The 20,740-nt window shown below is 34.5% G+C and overlaps 5 protein-coding genes across 5 annotated transcripts; 2 read left to right on the top strand and 3 right to left on the bottom strand.

Annotated features, from left to right (window-relative positions):
• Positions 1–34: 34 nt before the first annotated feature.
• On the bottom strand, positions 35–4,842 carry LOC148201956 (2,3-bisphosphoglycerate-dependent phosphoglycerate mutase). The gene is made up of 3 exons (XM_088109878.1): positions 4,645–4,842; positions 4,510–4,562; positions 35–417 (listed from the first exon to the last, which is right to left on the bottom strand). The coding sequence occupies exons 1-3, from the start codon at positions 4,733–4,735 to the stop codon at positions 298–300; spliced, it is 264 nt and encodes an 87-aa protein (XP_087966004.1). The 5' UTR covers positions 4,736–4,842; the 3' UTR covers positions 35–297.
• On the top strand, positions 459–4,251 carry LOC148201957 (uncharacterized). The gene is made up of 3 exons (XM_088109877.1): positions 459–2,958; positions 3,039–3,441; positions 3,520–4,251. Exons 1-3 carry the CDS (start codon positions 1,511–1,513, stop codon positions 3,892–3,894), a joined length of 2,226 nt encoding a protein of 741 aa, XP_087966003.1. The 5' UTR covers positions 459–1,510; the 3' UTR covers positions 3,895–4,251.
• A 1,189-nt stretch (positions 4,843–6,031) lies between the features above and the next one.
• On the bottom strand, positions 6,032–8,284 carry LOC148201955 (pentatricopeptide repeat-containing protein At1g34160-like). Its single transcript, XM_088109384.1, has one exon. It carries the CDS (start codon positions 7,831–7,833, stop codon positions 6,100–6,102), a length of 1,734 nt encoding a protein of 577 aa, XP_087965510.1. The 5' UTR covers positions 7,834–8,284; the 3' UTR covers positions 6,032–6,099.
• A 291-nt stretch (positions 8,285–8,575) lies between these two features.
• Positions 8,576–11,660, bottom strand: LOC124822570 (protein RETICULATA-RELATED 4, chloroplastic-like). The gene is made up of 8 exons (XM_088109385.1): positions 11,079–11,660; positions 10,433–10,501; positions 10,180–10,311; positions 9,996–10,049; positions 9,878–9,922; positions 9,404–9,543; positions 9,139–9,264; positions 8,576–9,041 (listed from the first exon to the last, which is right to left on the bottom strand). The coding sequence occupies exons 1-8, from the start codon at positions 11,589–11,591 to the stop codon at positions 8,993–8,995; spliced, it is 1,128 nt and encodes a 375-aa protein (XP_087965511.1). The 5' UTR covers positions 11,592–11,660; the 3' UTR covers positions 8,576–8,992.
• Positions 11,661–14,654: 2,994 nt separating this feature from the next.
• Positions 14,655–19,715, top strand: LOC124822573 (large ribosomal subunit protein uL1c). The gene is made up of 7 exons (XM_047294594.2): positions 14,655–15,041; positions 15,893–16,072; positions 16,180–16,234; positions 17,932–18,059; positions 18,772–18,855; positions 19,091–19,216; positions 19,297–19,715. Exons 1-7 carry the CDS (start codon positions 14,700–14,702, stop codon positions 19,429–19,431), a joined length of 1,050 nt encoding a protein of 349 aa, XP_047150550.2. The 5' UTR covers positions 14,655–14,699; the 3' UTR covers positions 19,432–19,715.
• Positions 19,716–20,740: the final 1,025 nt, after the last annotated feature.

Raw genomic sequence — 20,740 nt, 5'->3', positions numbered from 1 at the left:
TATTAGATTATGAAAATGGAAACAATCACATCTGTTGAATTCATAAAAGTTAAACTTCCTCAATTACCACAGACATGAAATTTAATGACCACTACAATTTCCCAAATAACTAATAATCAACAACCACAAAAGAAAGGGAAATTCCCACCAGTAAATACACCCCAAAATACTCCCAGCAAAGTGAAATTATCAAAATTGATTTTACAATTTATAACCAAAAAGGCTCTAAGACAATGCATCATTCATAAGATACATTCAGCTATAACAAGAATCCCTGTTTCACTCATAATTAACAATTTACTTAGCACCACTTGGTTGCTCTAGTGGAGGCTTAATGATGCCTAATTGGCCACCATCCTTCGTTGCTAGAGTCGCTGCTTTGATCTCATTGCATTGATTAATGAATTTGCTAACCTCCTGGTTTAACACAATTTCAACCAAACTTAGTAAAAAAAAAAAATCAATATTTGAAATATCCATCAACAAATCCCAAAAGATAAACACGTCAAATCTCCATAAAACTATATCAGGGAACAGTATAGAAGGTCCATCCATAAAATCTATCAAATTGTAATATAATCGCTATAATGATCATTGAGAAACATATAGAAGTTATGAAAAGCAATTACAGAAACCTAATTTGCTGCTAAACAGTCATTCCCACCCCCAGTACAACAACATACATTCAGAACCATAAAGTCCTCAGAACCAAGGTTATCAAACTCGCGAGTTAACTCGTTAACTCGTCCGAGTTTACGTTTTCAGCCATGGTTGCCGAGTTAACTCGGTACCAAACTCGTTTTTGGACTGAACTCGGTAGAATCGGACATGGACTCGGTGGAATCGTTCGGAATCGCGATTGCACAGCGATTCCACGAGTTCGAAAAAAGCCAGAAACGAAGAAAAGCATGGTCGTTTTGGTTAGGGTTTAAAACCTGATTTTCACTCCACCACTGTTTAGCGTTTCGTCCCTGTCGTCCGCCTGGTTTTCACTCCACCACTGATCTTCGTCGCTCGTGGTGCTCCGCTCGGGATCGCGCTTGGTCCGGTTGCAGATCGTGGTCGTCGTCGCAGATCGTGGTCGCCGTGCGTCGTCGCAGATCGTGGTCGCCGTGCGTCGTCGCAGATCGTGGTCGCCGTGCGTCGTCGCAGATCGTGGTCGCCGTGCGTGGTCGCCATCCTCGCCGCCATCCTCGCCGCCATCCTCACCGCCTTCCTCGCGTCGCAGGTACGCTCTTCTTCTTCCAGCCGCTGGTGGTGGGTGGGTGACGTTTTATCATTGAAAAATTATAACCCGTGAGTTACGTTTTTCAATTATATTAGGATTAGGAAATGAATTTTTTATTCTTTTAGTACATTAGAGGGGAGAAATATACTGGACATTTCACTGCACCACTTTACAACATCATTAGAGGGGAGACGGCACTGCACTGCACGCAAGTTTTTATTCCATTTTTAAACTTTTGCACATTTTATTTTTAATATTTGTAGTGAAAAAGCTTACCTCACTATGTCGGGAAACGCATCAAATTCAGGAGAAGTTAATCCAAGTGTATCTTCATCAGTTAGTAAAAGTAGAAGTAAAAATGCTCCAGGAAACCGATCTGATATTGGATGGAAATATGGATTTGATGTTAATGGTAATGGAAGAAAAGTGAAATGCAACTATTGCTCAAAGATTGTAAGTGGAGGCATATTTAGATTTAAGCATCATCTTGCTGGAACTAGAGAAGATTCTGAGCCTTGTGCTTCTGTTCCGGATGAAATAAAAAATTTGATGATAAAAGTAGTTGCAGAAGCTAAGAATGCTTCATTAAAGAAAAGAAAGATAAATATCGGTGAAGACGAGGAAGAAAGTGAAAATTTTGAAGGAGGACACAAGGTATTCGGTTTTAAAGGAAAAGAAAAAGTTGCTACTACTAGTAAGGGGGGAGTTCAAGCAACTATAAATCAAATGATGAAAAAAGGATACAAAGAAGAAGTTGATGCTCAAGTAGCTGAATTCTTTTACACCAGTGCCATTCCTTTCAATGTAATTAGAAATCCAGCATTTGCAAAGATGTGTGAAATGATTGGTAAGTATGGAGTTGGATACAAACCACCATCTTATCATGATATTAGAGAGAAGCTCTTGAAACAAGCTGTGAAGAAAACAGATGCAAATCTTGAGGAATATAAGGAGGAGTGGAAGAAAACTGGATGTACAATTATGTCTGATGGTTGGACGGATAGAAAAAGACGTTCTATTTGCAACTTCTTGGTGAATAGTCCTAGAGGGACGGTTTTTCTTTATTCACTTGACACTTCAGACATTTCAAAAACAGCTGATAAAGTTTTCAAAATGTTGGATGATGTTGTCGAGTTTGTTGGAGAAGAAAATGTTGTTCAAGTTGTCACTGATAATGCTGCAAATTTCAAGGCAGCCGGAGAGTTGTTGATGCAAAAGAGGGAAAAATTGTATTGGACTCCATGTGCAGCACATTGCATTGATTTGATATTCGAAGATTTTGAAAAAAATTTGAAGGTCCATGAATTGACCATTAAGAAGGGAAGAAAAATTACAACTTACATTTATGGGAGATCAATGTTGATTTCCTTATTGAAAAAGTTTACTAAAGGTAGAGACCTTATAAGACCGGGTGTGACTAGATTTGCCACGGCTTATTTAACTCTTGCTTGTCTTCATGAATTGAAGGCATCGTTGTTGACCATGTTCAGCTCTGAGGAATGGAAGACAAGCAAGTTTGGAACTTCACAAGAGGGGAGAAAAGTAGCACATGTAGTATTAGATAGCCGATTTTGGAAGAATGTCTCCATATGCTTGAAAGCTGCTGCCCCTCTCATGGTTGTCTTAAGATTAGTGGACTCAGATGTAAAACCTGCAATGGGTTTCATTTATGAAGAGATGGACTGTGCAAAAGAGAAGATTAGGTCTAACTTTAACAATATCAAAAAGAGGTAAATTTTCAAACTTTTACTCATTCAATGTTTAATTACTTATGTGTTAGATTATTTCTGATATAGCATGATTGATGTAGTTATGAAGAGGTTTGGAGAATAATTGATGCTCGATGGGATAATCAACTTCATAGGCCTTTGCATGCAGCTGCCTATTTTCTAAACCCTCATTTGCACTATGAACCTAACTTTAGATCTGATGATGGTGGAGAGGTGAAAGAAGGATTGTATTTTTGCATGAGAAGAATGATACCAGATATGGCAGAAAGAAGAAAAATTAATTTACAAATTGTTGAATTTCATAATGCTAGAGGCCTGTTTGGAATGGAAGATGCAAAAGAGTGTAGGAAAGAGTTAAATCCTGGGGAATGGTGGGACATGTTTGGTGATGGAACTCCAGAGTTGAAGAGATTTGCTATTCGAATTTTAAGCTTGACTTGTAGTTCTTCTGGATGTGAGCGTAATTGGAGTTCATTTGAAATGGTAATTTAAATTATTTTTAATTTATAAATTCCTTTATTATGTTTATATCTTCACTAAAAATATTATCTTTCATTTTAGGTTCATACAAAGAGAAGGAATCGTTTACATCAAAAAAAGATGAATGATTTAGTTTATGTGATGTATAACTCCAAGCTGAAAAGTAGACAGATTCGAAAAACTATAGCTCTTCCATTTGATGACATAGAATCAGATGATGAATGGATAGCTGAAGAGACAGATGATGTTGTTGAGATTGATCAAGTTGAAGGTGAAAATGATAGTGAAAATGTTCACTTAGATGGAGCAACAACAGATCCTATTTTAGATGCTCTTGATCTTGATAACATAACATTTGAGAACAATGAAGATGCACAACATTCATCAGAGGAAGAGTTAGATGATGATGATGATGATGGAGATGATGATGCCATTATTAGAGGATTAGAGGATTAGGCATAGAGACTTTGACATTTCAATTTATATTTTACATTATATCTTTATGTTATGAACAATATTTCTATGAACTTATGTATTTCAATTTATATAATTTTGTTATCTTATTTGAATTAGAATGTTATTTATATTTTTTTCATACAAAGTAAACTCTTACGAGTTTACGAGTCGAGTTTACGAGTCGAGTTTACGAGTCGAGTTTACGAGTCGAGTTTACGAGTCGAGTTTACGAGTCGAGTTTACGAGTCGAGTTTACGAGTCGAGTTTACGAGTCGAGTTTACGAGTCGAGTTTACGAGTCGAGTTTACGAGTCGAGTTTACGAGTCGAGTTTACGAGTCGAGTTTACGAGTCGAGTTTACGAGTCGAGTTTACGAGTCGAGTTTACGAGTCGAGTTTACGAGTCGAGTTTACGAGTCGAGTTTACGAGTCGAGTTTACGAGTCGAGTTTACGAGTCGAGTTTACGAGTCGAGTTTACGAGTCGAGTTTACGAGTCGAGTTTACTGGACTCTCACGAGTTTACGTAAACTCTCGAGTTTGACAACCTTGCTCAGAACTATGAACACCCAAAAGGAATAAAGTGAGTGGGAATAAAAGATGAGCTAAAGGGACTTACACGATCAGCATCCATCTCCTTTGTGACCTTGGATGGCTTCACGAATCTCTTTCCTGCGAAGAGAAACAGTAAGAGATTATTGCAAAAGATCTTGCACTGGAAGGAAAGAAAAACAAACTTAAAAAAGGGTAAAACCTTTGCGAGTAACAGGGGCTTTCCCATGACGATTGGGAGGAATTGATTTCTTCTTGGCTTTACCCTTGAATAGATTCGCCTTCTGCGTCATTTATCTCAGAGTCTGATTTCTAGGGTTAGGGTTTTAAGTGCAATCGGTTTGGGAATTATGTATGGTTGTGAAGTGACACACCAAGTTGAATAATAGGTATCTTTACAGCTTTATACAGTGGATTAATGAGGAAGATAAAAGGAGGCCCGTGTTTGCTTTAATATTTTACATTTTATATTGAATTTTCAGGAATTAATGTTAATATACATTTTAAATTGGATTTTTGGGAATCTATACTTTACACTCTAAAATGCTGATACTAATTATTAGTTTATAAAGCTTAAAAATGTTTTCTGATATTTTTTACATAATCATATTTTAATCTAAAAATCATTAAATATAATTATTTTTAATTGTTCGTTTAACAATTTTTGTAATTACTCGTATTAATTTTTTTTCATTATAGTCCATGTACCGATAATTTAATTTGGATCACATATTTTATGATATTTTATATATGTTTATCAATAAATTGTTTAATTTACAAATAATAATACTATCATATATTTATTATTTATTATGTTTTTCAAAATTATTGAATACTTGTCAATATGCATACATCACATATTATATTTTATTATTTTTAAAATAAATGTATCGATTTATCATATTTTATTATGTTGGTGGTTTATATTTTATTTTATTCTAAATTTGTTATTAATTATATATAAAATTTGGTCAAATGTCCCTGTTTGTGACATTACAAACAAATTTTAAGGACAAAACAAATTGTGTTAAAGAGAATAAAATGTATCTAATTCTTCAATGAAAAAAAAAGTGTAGCCTAAAAAATTCCAGCCAATCTAATACAATAAAAGTGTTTTCTTTTAGGTTTTTATAACTTTATGGGATTTTCTTGACTGTGTTTCTTTTGCTTTGAAAAACATTTTGAAATACATGTATGGAAATATTTAAAAAATAATCGAATTTAACATCAAGCACGGTCTGTAGTATTGATGTTCAAATAATAGAACTAAAAATAACTGTAACTTGACCTCAAAAGTGAGCAACACATCTAGGAATTAGTGTTTTACTTGTCATTTAGCTAAAATACATTTTTCTTCTATTAATTGCAAGTTCAAACTCCTCATATTATGAACAGAAAATGTTGGATTTAATGCTGTCGAAATTTGTTATATATAATTGAATTAGTTTGAATTCAAAATAAAAAATGGTGCAAATTAGATCAAAGTGGGTAATTTTTTCACCAACAATTTCTGTGTATTAACCTTTTATCTTTCTTTTCCTCTCCAGTCACATTACCTATCTTATCCATCTATTCCTGAAATGTTGTGATTAAGTTACTTGTGAGAAATTCACTGTACTAGTAAATACAGAAATACAATAAGCATTCTGATATAATTTTACCAATAATCTCTGCAAGAACATACACCTTCTTTAAATCTGTGAAATCTGGCTCTATCACGCACAATAATCTCCCTTTTATAAACAATTGATATGATTTTTATCACATCATGACAATCCACACATATTCTAAGGTTCTTTATGACCTGAATTGGTGTTCCATCACCTGTACTAATTAAACCATATGCCACTGCCAACTTCTCGCTGTGATAATTAAGCGCATTCTCTTTGTCTTCCTCCCCGATATCATGCAGCACAAGATTAGTCTCTGCTTCATATCTATATGCTTTAATCCTGAACTTGATCTCATCAAGTTTTGCATATATCTCTTTGGAACTCGGATGACTCTGATCAGCATTCACAAACTTGTGGATACTACCATCAATCTCTGTGTAACTAAATCCTGGCACCTTCCTCACATCCCTGATCTTCATGGCCTCCCTCACCCTCCCAACATCATACCATCTTTGTTGCGCTGCATAAACATTCGATAACAACACAAAATCCCCACAATGGTTTGATCCCATCTCCACCAGCTTCCTTGATGCCATCTCAGCCACTTCCACGTTCCCGTGAATCTTACAAGCCCCAAGCAAGCTCTGCCAGAGCACCACATCAGGAACCATAGGCATTGAGTTTATGATGTCACACGCCTCTTTTATCCTTCCTGCTCGACCTAACAAATCAACCACACTCCCATAATGCTTAACATTAAGTTTCACTCCATACCCCTTCATCATATCAAACAACCTAACCCCTTCTTCCACCAAGCCAGCATGGTTGCATGCACACAATGCAGCAAGATAAGACACCGCATCAGGATCCACTCCATCCGCAGCCATCTTATCCAAAAGCTCAAGCGCCTGATTGGCATCACCGTTCATCGCAAGCGCCATGATCATAGTGTTCCATGTGACAAGACTCTTCTTGCAGTTCATGCTAACAAACACGGAATAAGCCTTATCAACAAAGCCACATTTTGCGTACATATCAATAACTGCGTTACAAACAATCACATTAGTGTCTAGCTTCTCGTCCACAACATAGGCATGAATAATCTGCCCATGTTTCAAAGCACCCAATTGTGAACAAGCGGAGAGTGCACCCAGAACAGTTACCTCATTAGGTCGCCACCCCTCTTCCTTCATTCTGTTGAACAAACCTATAGCCTCATTGGGTCGGCTTCCTTGAGCCAACCCAGAGATCATTGCATTCCACGAAGCAATATCTCGCTTTTGCATATTATCAAACACCTTATGGGCAGCATGAAGATCACCGGTTTTGGCGTACACATCCAACAAAGTGGTCAGCAACAATATATCAGCTTCGAACCCAAAACGCAGAAGCTGAGAATGAATCTGTGTGGCTTCGGAGAAGGCCAATGCGCGCGCACAGCCCTTGAGGGCGAAGGAGCACGTCAAAGCGTCCACCTTTTGGGGACTGCGTGAAATGGCGCGGTACCATGACAGGGCCTGCATCGGTTCTGGGCTTTGGGCTAGGCCTCGGAGAACGGCGTTCCAGTCGTTGGTGGAAGGGGTCTGGATTCGCCGGAAAATTTGGCCTGCGAAGGAGAGGTCGCCGGCGGGGGAGATGGAGCAGAGCTCGAGGAGCTTTGACCGGGAAGGGTGGAATTGGAATTTTCCGGTTGTTATGAGATGCGCTTGGAGCTGCTTCATGCTAATCAGAGACCTGCATTTCTGCAACAATGAATCCAATTGATACTGGGCGGTCATGCTATCGAACGAATCACATCTAAATTCAAAATCTTAATTTTGAGTTATATTATTTATATGTTTTATAAATACGCTAATGAAAACATGAGCTCTTATCACAGGCGTTAGTTATTTAACATTCGGTCAAAATTCTAACATTGATACTAGTTTTTTAATGAAAGTAGGAGCTAATACTGACCATTGGAGCATTTTATTCATGATAATCAGTACATTTCTTTATGATTTTGTCAAATTATATTGCCTTGTTTCTAGACATGATTCAAATAAAATACCGTGAGTTTTTACTTGCGGCAAATGTAGTTTGGAAATTAAATCATACAACTCATTATATTTTTTGTTGTTTTACGTAATTTCTTAAGCTTGATTTCAGTTTCACTGTCACATAGAACGATTAAAACTCGATCATAGTTTTAAACATTTTTCTTGTTGCAGAAATTAAAAGGAGATCATATATTCCTTATCTTCTAGCTCTTACTGTTTCGTGACAATGCACAAGTATATGAAAATTTGAGTGAAGTATATGCATGTAAAGAATAAACTTGAGTTTACTTTTATATAATTCCGTGTATATTATTTTTGTGTTCTGGCATGTACGTATACCACGGGCTTCTTCCGAGGTAAACAATGAGTGAACAAACTTTAGCAACTATTGAAGTGAACCAACTCTTAACTCTTTTTTTCACTTTAATGCTCAAATGGCAACAAATAAGAAAAATGGTATGGAATGGTTAAGCAACCAATATAACAGAAGAAAATTGATGACCAATGTGAAAAGAAATAAAGTTACACAGCAGTTTATTAGAGAACTACCAATTTGAATTTGATTCCTTTCCATTCAACTTTAGATGCAAAACAAACACACAAGGACAATAGAGGAATTGCCCCCACAAATGTGTAGTAAAGATTTGACTCAATTTCATCTCATGGTGCAGCTTTCTGCTTGCTACGAGGGATGGATCTTGTAAACGACGATAATTGGAGACTCGTGGTGCTTGCTGACCTCCGTCATTGCTCAATGTACAATATTGCTTTAAGGAGGAATATAAAAAATACAACATACCAACTTTATTGCAACAATCAATCAACAGGGAAGATTTTAACCAAATCTTGTAACTGAGAGCCACTATGCCAATATCTTGTGACTGAAGAACTGTTATGCCTAATCCCGACTCCTCTGGACTCCAACCCAGCGAGCATAATCCACCCACCTGTAAGATACATGCATGTCAAAAATTATAAGAAGGTGGAAAATAGCGAATTTAGTTAAATGTACAAAGACATATCAAGATAAAGTGACAATCTTACAATAATGAGCCCAAGAAAGTGTTTCCAGTTCTAACAACAAAGCAAATTGCGCTCAGCACAAGCTTGTGCTGGTGCAACAAAGGTTCTAGAATTCGTTGTTCAATAACTCCAGCTAGTAATTGGTACCTGGAAGAAGACAAAGATTTCCTCTTAGATTCTGTTTCATGCATGCAAGGGATAATTCATTACTATTAGGGTGTGATCCCTCATTCAATCCAAGAGAATAATTTCATCATAGAAGTTATTAGTTTATTTTTTTCAATACCTTAGGTTGCTAGATACTGACATGTAAACCCCATAGGTAACACTTGTCGATATTACCGGCAAATCCTCCGCCTCAGCGGCAAAAGATTTGTCAACCAATTTTCTTGCATTGATCAGTGTATTTGTTATACCTGTACCAATCTGAAAAAGCAATGCAATTACTCATTCGTACGATACGAGTGAGTAATTGTTACACCAAATAATCAATCTTTTCATTAAATTAAAAATAAAAAGAGGCCACCAAAGGTATTGCATTTACCCTACTGTATACTTGTGAACATTTTAAATCCCCGCAAAATATTGTCAACAATTGGAAGATGGTAACAAGAGCAATAAAAAACAGCAAAAACGGCGTTTGTAATGTAGGCCAAGAGTAAGTCTGGTGGCCGAATGATTTTAAAAGAGAATTCACCAATCATCTTAAACTAGAAGAAGCTGAAACATGTATTTGAAAGCATCTGATAAGTTAAATTACCAGTGATGCACCAGTCCCAACAGCAAATAGCTTTGCACCGTTACGCTGCATAAGAAATGTTGTTAAAAATCGTCACTGACAAAATACCCGCTTGAATTTCCTAGGATCCAACACGTACCACTATAGCACCTATTCTCTGGATGAGTGTATACGAGGTTCCGGCCAAAGCCACCTGTTGAGTGTTTACGAAAAATTAAACCCAATCACTCAGCGAGTGTAGTTTAAAAATACAATATTTATCACAAGACCAAAAATAATAAAATAAACAGAAGCAGATGAAGAGTAGTTTGGAAAGTGTTAACCTGAAAAGCGTTTTCAGGGCAGCCATAGAAAACTTTAGTAAGAATTCCAGCACTAACAGCAAGTGGTGGTCGAAGAGAAACTGTGGGAGCAGGAAGCCACACAAGCATAAAATCCGCTACAATGGCCATTATCTGTTCATAATTAAACGATAGAATGATTAATGCCTTATTTGCACTGCATAGAAAACTCAGTTTTACAGAACATAAATGTAATGTACTAAGCAGGTTCAAGGAATGGAAGGGACACGCCTACCACATCGGCACAAACAAAATCAAGCTCCTTACTAAAATTTTCTTTGCGCTTCTCCAACTCCGCAGCAGTCTGAAAAGCAAAAGTGATCATTATTACAACCAGTGAACCAGATTACATGCATCACAGATGCTTCACTGAAATAGTCAAATACATAAAAATGGTGTGAATAACAAAGAAATCAAAGCTCCCTACTCTGTCAAGTTCTATTGATTTGTTGGATATCAGGTCCACTGGTCCAGAACATAATGCATAGCATCAGAAACTCTAGTTGTTAACTGCTACTGTTTTACTATGCCATCTATGTTTAGTTTAGTAGATTGACAGTGGCAATAATAGTTTAGATGGGTGATAATATATCATTAGAATATTCGAGAATAAAAGATCCAATTATATATATATATATATATTTTAGAATAGTTCACCATAAACATAAAAACATATTTTTGAATAACTTATCTCGACTCCCAAGAAAAGTGTAAAAAATGATAACTGTTCATCGAAGTAAAAAAAGAATTAGAAACCTGCAGGGAACGCTCTGTCTAGTACAGAGCACATTATACCATGTGGTAATTTTGGTTCATTACATCCCATATCTAATGCATGCATGATAATATAGCTCAAGAAAGGTGAAATTGGGAAAAGGAACCTTCGTAAAGATGCCAACACCGCATTCCATGGCAACCTTGGCAAGGAACAAATCATCCGCTAGCAACCTCTCCTTAAAACCTCCGAAATTCAACAACCACCGGAACACCGCCGATTTTTCCAGCTCGAAAAACCTCTTCAGAATCGACCCCGGAACTCGCCCCGCCTCAACCGCCGCCGCTAAATCCGCCGGCAATTTCTCCAGCGGCCGCCCTGCCTCCGCGAGAACCAGGAGCGCCTCCTCTCTGTTTCGATCCCTGTCTTCCGATTCCCCGTCGCCTCCTCCTCCTGCCCCTCCACCTCCACCTCCTCCATGCCCTCCTCCGGTCCCTCCGCCGTGGGCCGCTGCAATAATGGAGGGTGCGGGAGATCGAAGAGATGTGAATTGGGGAGCATAGGCATAAGAGTTTGCGGGACGGAATGAGAGAGTGAAGGAAGGTAGCGGCAGTGAATAACGGTTTTGTAGAGAGAAGGAGCGCCCAGCGGAGAAGTTGGAGAAGGAAGCCACAGCCATTGCAGTTGCAGTTGGAGGGTGTGTGTGTGTGTGTGTGTGACAGAGAGAGAGTGACCGTTAAAGGTAGGAGTTTGGTGGTGGAGTGGAAAAGGGAGGTACATGACATGGACTTCTTTGTCAGACAGACACTCATCATACGCTAGTGGTCGTTGCCGTATTCACCACGCGCTATCCTCTGTCCTCAGATTTCCCGTAAAATTGGAATAACTACCATTACTTAATATCAATAAAAATCATACACAAATCAAATCATTATTTATTTACAGTTTAAAATAACTACACTACAAACGATCAATTACTATAAATCATAAAATAGTTGAGTTTGTATCATCACTTAACATACTGAATAATTAACTAAATCATTTAAATAATAAATTGTTGAGTCTATCTTATCATATATATTATACTAAATGATCAATCAAAGAATTTAGATGATGTTATTAAACTTAAATAGTTACTTACACACAATCACTCATAAACCAAATTAGGATGATGTTATTGAACTTAGATTATTACTTAACACATAGTCAGTCATAATCCAGACTAGTTCGTCTAAATAGTATTAAAATAGATTGATTAACCCAAAATTAAAGAATAATATTTAATTTAGATGGTAATTATATAAAATTTAATTAAAAATTTATCACAAAATCTATAAATTGACATTTCAAGTAAAAATGTAAATAACACACTAATAACAACATTCATTGTTATTTATTTAAATTAATCTCACTTTCATATCAAAATATATTTTATAAATACCGTTAAAATGATTTGAACACATGAAAGACTTTTTACCAAACAATTGTTAGACTTTAAACAACACGACAAATAATTCACATTAATCATATCCTCAAAATAATTTTATTTAGAAAGTAAATGTCAAATGATGGTAATATTGAATGTAAAGAAACATTTCTCCAAAATAAATTAAAAAAAAATTGTCTTTTTTTCATCCATTTTCTATCTGTATATAAAACTATCCAATTTTTAATATTCATTGCCAAATACATAAAACAAAGATACCTATACTTCATCCGTTGATTTTGATCTATCCAGCGAGTGGTGAGACTGAAAAAACTATAGCTATCTTTCTATTTCATGGTACTTATAAGATACACAGCTTTTCAACTGTAATCCATGTTTTTCACTGGAACATTTTAATATGAAAAAAGTCATTATTTCATAGGAAACTTTTTTTTTTTTAGTTTCCCAATTACTAACTGAGAAAATATAGACACGATTTTTTAGAATAATGGATCACAAAATCTAAAGTATAATCCTAAAAAAAAAAGGAAATTTTTTTTAATACATCACATTTTGAGTAATGAAGTTAAAATTAAAGTAAAAATACTAATATATAATCATATAATAATAATAAAATAATAATAGAAAAATCTTAATTTGTTAACCATATATTTTTTGTAAAAATATTATGTTAACTTTAGGAAATTTAAATTTTACTAAAAGTACAATACAACCTATTTATCACAAACCCAGTAAACATAAGTGCATTTCAATAATAACAAACTATTATTATAAAAGTGATAATTAAATTTTTATGTTTTGAAATATATTAAAAAACTAATACACTGATATGAATGTATTTTAAATATTCAGTGAAAAATAATACCAAAAAATCTAAAAGAAAAATCCAAACTCGATTACACCACTTAACGATCATTTCTCTCTTTGTTTTACTGGTTCGAGCGTATTTTATTAAAAGAAAGCTTAATAAGAATGCCATGAATGTTCCCAACATTCTTATGTTCATAATCATATTGCTTGAATTCTAGAATTTAATTAGGCTGTTATTTCTTTTCCATCCTAAGATACTATACATTTTTGGTACAATCTTACGATAGTTTCTATCAATATTTTAATTTCTAAGAATTCAATTATTCTTATTTAACAATTTCTCAATATTTATCAGAATTATCGAATACGATTTCTAAATTTTATTATCAGAACCCCATTAAACATTTCTTATAAATATTGAAACTAAAAAATCTATTAATTTATTATTTATATTTGACTGTATATATATATATATTATTAAAGAAAACGATTTAACAAGATTAAATAAATCTCTTTATCTCGTATTATTAACTATGTTATTATATATCCGAGATAGATACTATTATAATGATAATATAGATCACAATAAATTTTATAAATATAATTAGTATTTTAAAAAATATTCACTTAATATCTTGTATTTATATTTATAAATTTTAAACTTTTTTACTTATTTAAGCGTTAAAAAATTTCTATAAAAATATGATAGTATTTTATTTATTTGACAAGTAAAATAACAACCGAATAAAGTTTTATATTTTTTAAAAGAAGAAAAATAGTAAAAATAAAAAATAGTAATATCAACATAAAAAAATATGTATGTTAAAATATTATTTTTTAAAAACACTAATACATTAATTTTAACATTTTAAAAATATTAAAACTTTTTTAATATATTAAAATCAATATATCTTGAAGGAAAAAACAACATAAAAAAAACCAAATAGGCAATCTCATTCATCGTCTTAATCTTTAAGAGAAGAACTTCACCCAATCAAACAAATTTTATTAGTGGCTGATATATCACACAAGGCAATTGAAAACTACTTGATCATATATTGTGAAGGTTAGATTGAAACGACAGTCTAATCTAAGTTTTCAATGTATGGACAATATTCATCACTCGAGTCAAATGACAACGAAATGGAGCATACATTATTACACATTATATTATTATAATTTTCAGAACGATATTATCTTTTATGAGTTAAAAAATGGAAACATATCACTTAAAATTAATTAAGACCATAAATATTTAAAATTCCTCATTTTTTACTAACATTATTTTAGACTATAAATATGTTTAACATTAAACTCATTTTAATTTTTGCAATTGCAAGCACTGGATTTTCATTTTAATTTTAATTTTAATTTTAATTTATTTTACCCTGATATAACAATCCACGCGTCAATCGTAGATGATAGGAGACATCTTATCTTTTTTTTTTTTTTTTTGATATCCGGATAGGTATAGAAACCTAAGCTTGGTTTGGTTTGGTTTGCAGAGAGTGAATAATCAGAAACAGAGGCATGGCTTCGTGTACAACACCTCCTTCGCTTATGCTGGCTCATCCACAAGACCTTTCTTCTTCTCTTCGCTTCTTCTCTCACAGTCAGAGACCTCTTTCTAGAACATTCTCGTTTTGTCCTCTCGTATTGAAGGCCTCTTCCAAGTGGGTCCGGTTCAGTTTCCGAGCAGAGCCCAAATCCAGGACTAGCCATGCCGTCGTCGCTGCTTTGGCTGCCGAAGTTGAACTGGCCGAAACGGTCGACGACACGGCGGATGGAGTCGATGGGTCCGCCCCCACCGACGCTGTCGCCACCGTCAAGCCTAAGAAAGGCAAGGCTGCATTGCCTCTCAAGAGGGACAGAGTATGTGTAATATCTTTCATTTTTCTCAATTTTTCTCAATTTTTTTTCTTTTTTAATTTATCTGTATGGGTCCGCCCCCACCGACGCTGGTTAATTTTTTTTTTGAATAAATTTCATGGTTTGTGGTTTGCTTTCCCCCTTTTACTTATTTATCTGTATGTGTTTATCTTTTTTTTTTTGGTTTATTATTGCTTTTAAGTAGAAGTGTGTTGGTGTTTTTCTGTGTTCTGTTTCGTGTTCCATCGAGTTGATGATGAGTAATTGCTGCAGTGGTAAAAGGTGTATCTGAATGTCCTGAGTTTGTTTGAATGATATCAATAATGGGTTCCTTGCTCATTCAATTGAAGTTAAACGATGTTTGGAAGTAAAATTGCCTAGCGGTTCATTAAAGTGGGACGAGATGGGGTGAGATCCCCTGAAAAGATGTTGATGAAAAAAAACCAATTGAGTTATAATTTTATTTGGACCAAGTTTATGTATACCATGTCTTTTTGCAGAATGGTTATGTTTAATGGAATTTACATGTGAATATGTTCTGAATATTCAAGGGTGTATAGTTTGAGTACCGGGTCGGAGTTGCTTGTCAGCAGTACATCCTTGATTGTTAATGGTGGTGTAAAGTGTTTGTTCCATGATCATTCTAGGATGGCTTTTGCTTGTTTGGTCTCCTCCTTCCCATTTATTTGCATCATCAGTATCTTCCTACAGTTTTGATATAATTTTTACGAGATAGCCATCTGCCTACTTCTTCTATAATCGAGCTGAGTGCTTCGGTCATCAAGTTGTTCATATTTGATGTAATGTTTTAACCCTTTGTTTCAAGTCTAATTGTTCTTCTACTGTGTCACCAGTCAAGGTCTAAGAGGTTCTTGGAAATTCAACAATTGAGGGAGCGTAAGAAAGAGTATGACTTGAAGACAGCAATATCTTTGGTTAAAGAAACAGCTAAAACCAAGTTTGTTGAAACAGTAGAAGCCCATTTCCGCCTCAACATTGACCCTAAATATAACGACCAACAGCTGAGAGCAACTGTGAGTCTCCTGCTCCTTGGTCGATTTTGTTACATGCAGTTACATTGAGAACTTGAGATATGATGAATGAATTTTTAATTCTGAGTCTTATGATTCTTTCCTGACAGGTAAATCTGCCCAAGGGAACTGGAAAACCGGTTAAAGTGGCTGTTCTCACTCAAGGTATTTATGCTTCGTAGTCTTCACTCCCACTTTTATTAGTTAATCATAGGTTTCCAGAAAATGCTGAAAATAATTTTCTTAAAAGAGGATTCATACGAAAGGAAATGTATGGGCATAATAAGATGGTAGCTTTTCTCTTCCACATGTGGACGTTGTGTTGCCCAGGCAAGGTATTGAAATACAGGATTTTCTGTGCCACTTCATAAATGGGAAGTTGTTTCATTCTGGCTTCAGAATTTTTAAACAACTAATATCTGGTAATTCTTTCAAAAGTGTGTTTTGGTAGTGTGATGGATCATGCTTCATGTGTGTACTAAGTATGAGTTGCTATGGTTGTGTATTTAAAGTATCTGTCTTTTTATTTACATGCACAAATAAATAATTATGAAAGCAAAAGATTATACCCCCTTGTGATATGATATTGCCAGTCATACTCTTTAGATTCTACAAAGTCCTAACCAACTAGTGTCTGCTTTTACCAGCGTGCCATTTTAAGTTTTAATCCTTCCCTAAGTGGACTGTAATTTTGATCATTCTTCATCTGTCCTTGAGCTGCCTATCTTTTTCCTTTGGATAATTTTATTTAAGTTTTCATGTTAGATCATGACCCCTTTTTCTAAATATTTCTGTCATTTATCCCATCCTTCTGAAAGGAACATTAATCTTTGATCTGTCTCTGCTCTGAAAAATAAAAATGGCTGTAGCTGGAGTTGCTGATAGGGATCCACAGAAACAACTGCCACCCATGTCTTAATATTTTGGGTTTGCTACATGATCAAGTAACACTATTGAGGTTGTACGAAACCATTATTAAGCCATGTAGTGAGTAGAAACATTTAGAGTTAATTGTTAAGAAGGATGGCTGGTGATTGGGGTTTGGGATGGGTTGTGGTTAATTGTTTACAATTTTAGTTTTATGCATTGCTTTGTTTGCAAACTCACCCATTAGACGGATAGGTTTAAGAAGTCAAATTTCCTCAAGTAACAAGATTGTTGTACCATAAATAATAGTTACAGATTAACAATTAAATGAAAGTGCTTTGCTAGTCGCTCTGGGTTGTATATTTCGGGAGCCTGTTTTAGTGCGATTTATTGTGCTGTTGGTGATCTGGTTCTGAATCTGAGCAGATATATGTCATAACAAGTTCTGTCTTAAGGTGTTTACTTTTGATGAAAAAGAACACTAAACTATTTAACTCATTTAAATGCTAAACTATTTATGCATATGAAATGGTTGTAGTGGGTAGGTAAGATCCAATTGTCTGTGTATGTAACATGATTGAAAATTGATAGGTCAGATCCAACTATTTTTCTATTCAATGTACACTTGTTATATCAATTTATTCAGTTTGTAATTGAAATAATTAAACTATAGTTTAATCTGTTTGATGAATTTTGAGTGGGTTCCTTGACTTTGAGTAGTTTCTTCTAGCTCTTTGTTTCCAATATTAAATCAAAGGTTTTGGTATGGAGGCCAAATCATCAAGGGATTGGGAAGTTTGTGGTGCTCTCCTTGCCCGGAAAAGCTGTTATGATATTGGATTGATATTTGTGGCTTGTCCAAGGTGCTCTGCAAGCGCTGTTGAAATGGACAAAACACTATTAGAGTTACCATTTATGCATTGCCTGTATTTTCTCTTATAGTTCATAATACATTTCTTGTTTTTACCAGACTAATCCCAAGTTCATTATGATAGGTGAAAAATTCGATGAGGCAAAAAATGCAGGAGCTGATTTGGTGGGTGGAGAGGACCTTATAGAACAGATAAAAGGAGGATTCATGGAGTTTGATAAACTAATTGCTTCTCCAGATATGATGCCTAAGGTGTTGCTTTGGTTATCTTTGTTTTAATTTTGTGATTGGATTAATAGATTTTGTCAATTTCTCATTTATATATATATATATATATATATATATATATATATATATATATATATATATATATATATATATATATATATATATTTGTATAATCTGAGTATCCCACAGAATTATGTAATCTCAATAAGTCATCTGTAAATTTTGTAATAACTGAATTATTTGCAAATCGGGTGTCCTAATGCAGATAAAAAACGACCTTGTAAGTGCTTTGGTAAATTTAATTTTAATTAGTCTAGCAACCTCTGCATTCTATTAAGTCAGGTGTTCTGAATGTATCATCTAGGCATGCTTTGTCTGTGCTTCTTAACTGTTAATTTACTTCACTTGCTGACCATCTTTTTTAAGTGAAAGTTTGAAACCTATAATTAGATGGCATCAAATGGATTGTGACCCACATGTTCCCGTAGTGCTTTTGATAAAATGCATATCTCTTCTATATTATTTTAAAATTAATTAATGAACTTAGGTGTTTTTCAATTTGGTAGCATGCTGTAAGGTAGCATTAGTACTCTTCAAAGGTACTATCACTAAACTTTTAGATATGCTGTTGACATGTTTTCTTTAATTATGAAGAGTTCAGTAATTCAATATATTTTTCGTTTTGCTATTTGTGATGGAACCACCCTTAATTAATTATGGTTGTGGTTTGTGTCAGGTTGCTAGCCTAGGGAAGATTCTGGGGCCAAGAGGACTGATGCCAAACCCAAAAGCTGGCACTGTAACACCTAATATCCCTCAGGTGTATTATCCACTTCTGTTTGCTTTTTGCATTACTTGCATGTTGTATGCAGTGAACCGTTGTGCAAAAATGTACTGATTTAAGACTTAGACAACGCATTCTCATTTTGTTTTTTCATTTTCTCTGTAAAGAAATACGGGGAGGGAGGGATGAAAGAGAAATTACAAGAGAATCGGTGACAAATTTCAAGATTTTTTCTTATGGTTAATCAGAAACCCTTTTAAATCCATTACAGGCTATAGCAGAATTCAAGCAGGGAAAAGTTGAATACAGGGCAGATAAAACTGGAATCGTGCACTTACCTTTTGGAAAAGCTGATTTTACAGAAGAGGATCTTCTTGTAAACTTGCTTGCTGCTGTGGTATGTTCCTAAGCAACCTTTGTATCTGTATTTCTAACTTCACAATGATAAACCTGTAACCAACTTTCTAATTTCCACAGAAATCAGTAGAGACAAACAAACCTTCAGGTGCTAAAGGTGTGTACTGGAAAAGTGCCCACATATGCTCATCCATGGGGCCTTCAATCAAGTTAAATATCAGGGAGATGCTTGATTACAGACCTCCATCAGAATAGAACCTTTACCTGTAAATGCTCGTTTGAGTTCGGTCGGCCATCCCGGGTCCCATTGTGAGATATTGTCAAATATTTAGTGAAAGATGTTACCAAAGTTACATCAGGGGATGAACATGGGATATATGACACTGTGGTGCTTATATCTCTTCCAAATGTTTGCACACTACATTACATAATCTTTGACCCCCGGCTGAGGATTTTCCTTGCATTACTTTGTAACTAACACCAGACATCTAATTATATTTCCTTTCATGGGAATAAATTTTCACTTTTACGATTGATCATTAAGTATTTCACTCTCAACACCCTGTGATCGTTATACTCATTACACCTGGAATGACATAACATGGCCCAGGAAACCATTTACAAGGATAGCTTCATGTTTATAGATGGATGAGTTTTTAATCGACTCTACTGTTAAAATACATTGACACCTGACTTAGTAGTTGTAATTATAAAAGATAGAACAATACGTTTTTAATATTGTATTATTTATTTATTTTATTTAAATTAAAAGATGAGAATTTTAAATCAACTAAACTTTAAAACAAAACTGTAATAGGTTTTCAAAGTGTTTTTATCTATAAAAAATATTTATTTATTTTTAACGTAACATTTAGGTGGGTTTATAAGTTAGCACATTATTTACATCCTTGACTGAGAAAACTATAAGTTGGCACATTATTTACTCAGTTTTTAAAGTCAAAATTTGTTTATCAGCATAGTTTTAACCATTAAATTTTAGGTAGAAATTATAACTACAGTTTTTTTTTTGTTTTAGAAAAAAAATACTAAATCTAGAAATCTGTATGATTTAAGTATTTAACCAATCTGAAATGAACTTTATTTACTAACAATGACATGTAAACTAAGCATTCTTTTTTTTTTTTTTCTGTTGAATTTAGGTAGTAGTTACCTACTAAAGACAATAATGTTTGATCAAGGAAGATATGAAGGACATGGATTGGAAATAATTGTAGGTTAGAAAGTTTAGGATCTTAAAAGAGATGGCACATAGGTGTGTATGTGAATGAGAGAATGAGTAGTGTTTTTCAAAGCATTATGTGGCGTGCATTTGCAGGCAAAAAATTTCAATCATGAGTGGAGCCTTATTAGTGACAAAAAACCTCCCCTGTTTGGTGTTAGTACGTAGCCCAACAAGCCTACCCAAAAATGGAGTTTTTTCTTCTCTTATTTTCTTTTTTCTAATCATATTATTCCATTCACCCTAATATTTTAATAAATATGTTCCCCAAATGAAAATAATAATTTAAAATTAAAATATTACATTATTTATTAACATATTCTT

This window comes from Vigna umbellata, chromosome 3 (genome assembly GCF_029865625.1).
Source record: "Vigna umbellata cultivar VRB3 chromosome 3, Vumbellata_1.0, whole genome shotgun sequence".
NCBI classification, from domain to species: domain Eukaryota; kingdom Viridiplantae; phylum Streptophyta; class Magnoliopsida; order Fabales; family Fabaceae; genus Vigna; species Vigna umbellata.
The sequence above is the reverse complement of the archived record's forward strand: the minus strand, read 5'-3'. Positions and strand labels throughout refer to the sequence as shown.

What these genes read in the sequence shown, in the direction of transcription:
- LOC148201956 (XM_088109878.1), bottom strand. Translation starts at nt 4,735, where the DNA reads ATGACGCAGAAGGCGAATCTATTCAAGGGTAAAGCCAAGAAGAAATCA. An exon ending in AGCCCCTGTTACTCGCAAAG is followed by an intron (nt 4,563 to 4,644) that starts GTTTTACCCTTT and finishes TTCTCTTCGCAG; the next exon opens with GAAAGAGATTCGTGAAGCCA. An exon ending in AGGAGATGGATGCTGATCGT is followed by an intron (nt 418 to 4,509) that starts GTAAGTCCCTTT and finishes GTGTTAAACCAG; the next exon opens with GAGGTTAGCAAATTCATTAA.
- LOC124822573 (XM_047294594.2), top strand. Translation starts at nt 14,700, where the DNA reads ATGGCTTCGTGTACAACACCTCCTTCGCTTATGCTGGCTCATCCACAA. An exon ending in AGTGGCTGTTCTCACTCAAG is followed by an intron (nt 16,235 to 17,931) that starts GTATTTATGCTT and finishes TCATTATGATAG; the next exon opens with GTGAAAAATTCGATGAGGCA. An exon ending in CTCCAGATATGATGCCTAAG is followed by an intron (nt 18,060 to 18,771) that starts GTGTTGCTTTGG and finishes GGTTTGTGTCAG; the next exon opens with GTTGCTAGCCTAGGGAAGAT.
- LOC148201955 (XM_088109384.1), bottom strand. Translation starts at nt 7,833, where the DNA reads ATGACCGCCCAGTATCAATTGGATTCATTGTTGCAGAAATGCAGGTCT.
- LOC124822570 (XM_088109385.1), bottom strand. Translation starts at nt 11,591, where the DNA reads ATGGCTGTGGCTTCCTTCTCCAACTTCTCCGCTGGGCGCTCCTTCTCT. An exon ending in GTGTTGGCATCTTTACGAAG is followed by an intron (nt 10,502 to 11,078) that starts GTTCCTTTTCCC and finishes TTTGCTTTTCAG; the next exon opens with ACTGCTGCGGAGTTGGAGAA. An exon ending in TTGGGACTGGTGCATCACTG is followed by an intron (nt 9,544 to 9,877) that starts GTAATTTAACTT and finishes TTGCTTTTTCAG; the next exon opens with ATTGGTACAGGTATAACAAA.
- LOC148201957 (XM_088109877.1), top strand. Translation starts at nt 1,511, where the DNA reads ATGTCGGGAAACGCATCAAATTCAGGAGAAGTTAATCCAAGTGTATCT. An exon ending in TTTAACAATATCAAAAAGAG is followed by an intron (nt 2,959 to 3,038) that starts GTAAATTTTCAA and finishes TGATTGATGTAG; the next exon opens with TTATGAAGAGGTTTGGAGAA. An exon ending in ATTGGAGTTCATTTGAAATG is followed by an intron (nt 3,442 to 3,519) that starts GTAATTTAAATT and finishes CTTTCATTTTAG; the next exon opens with GTTCATACAAAGAGAAGGAA.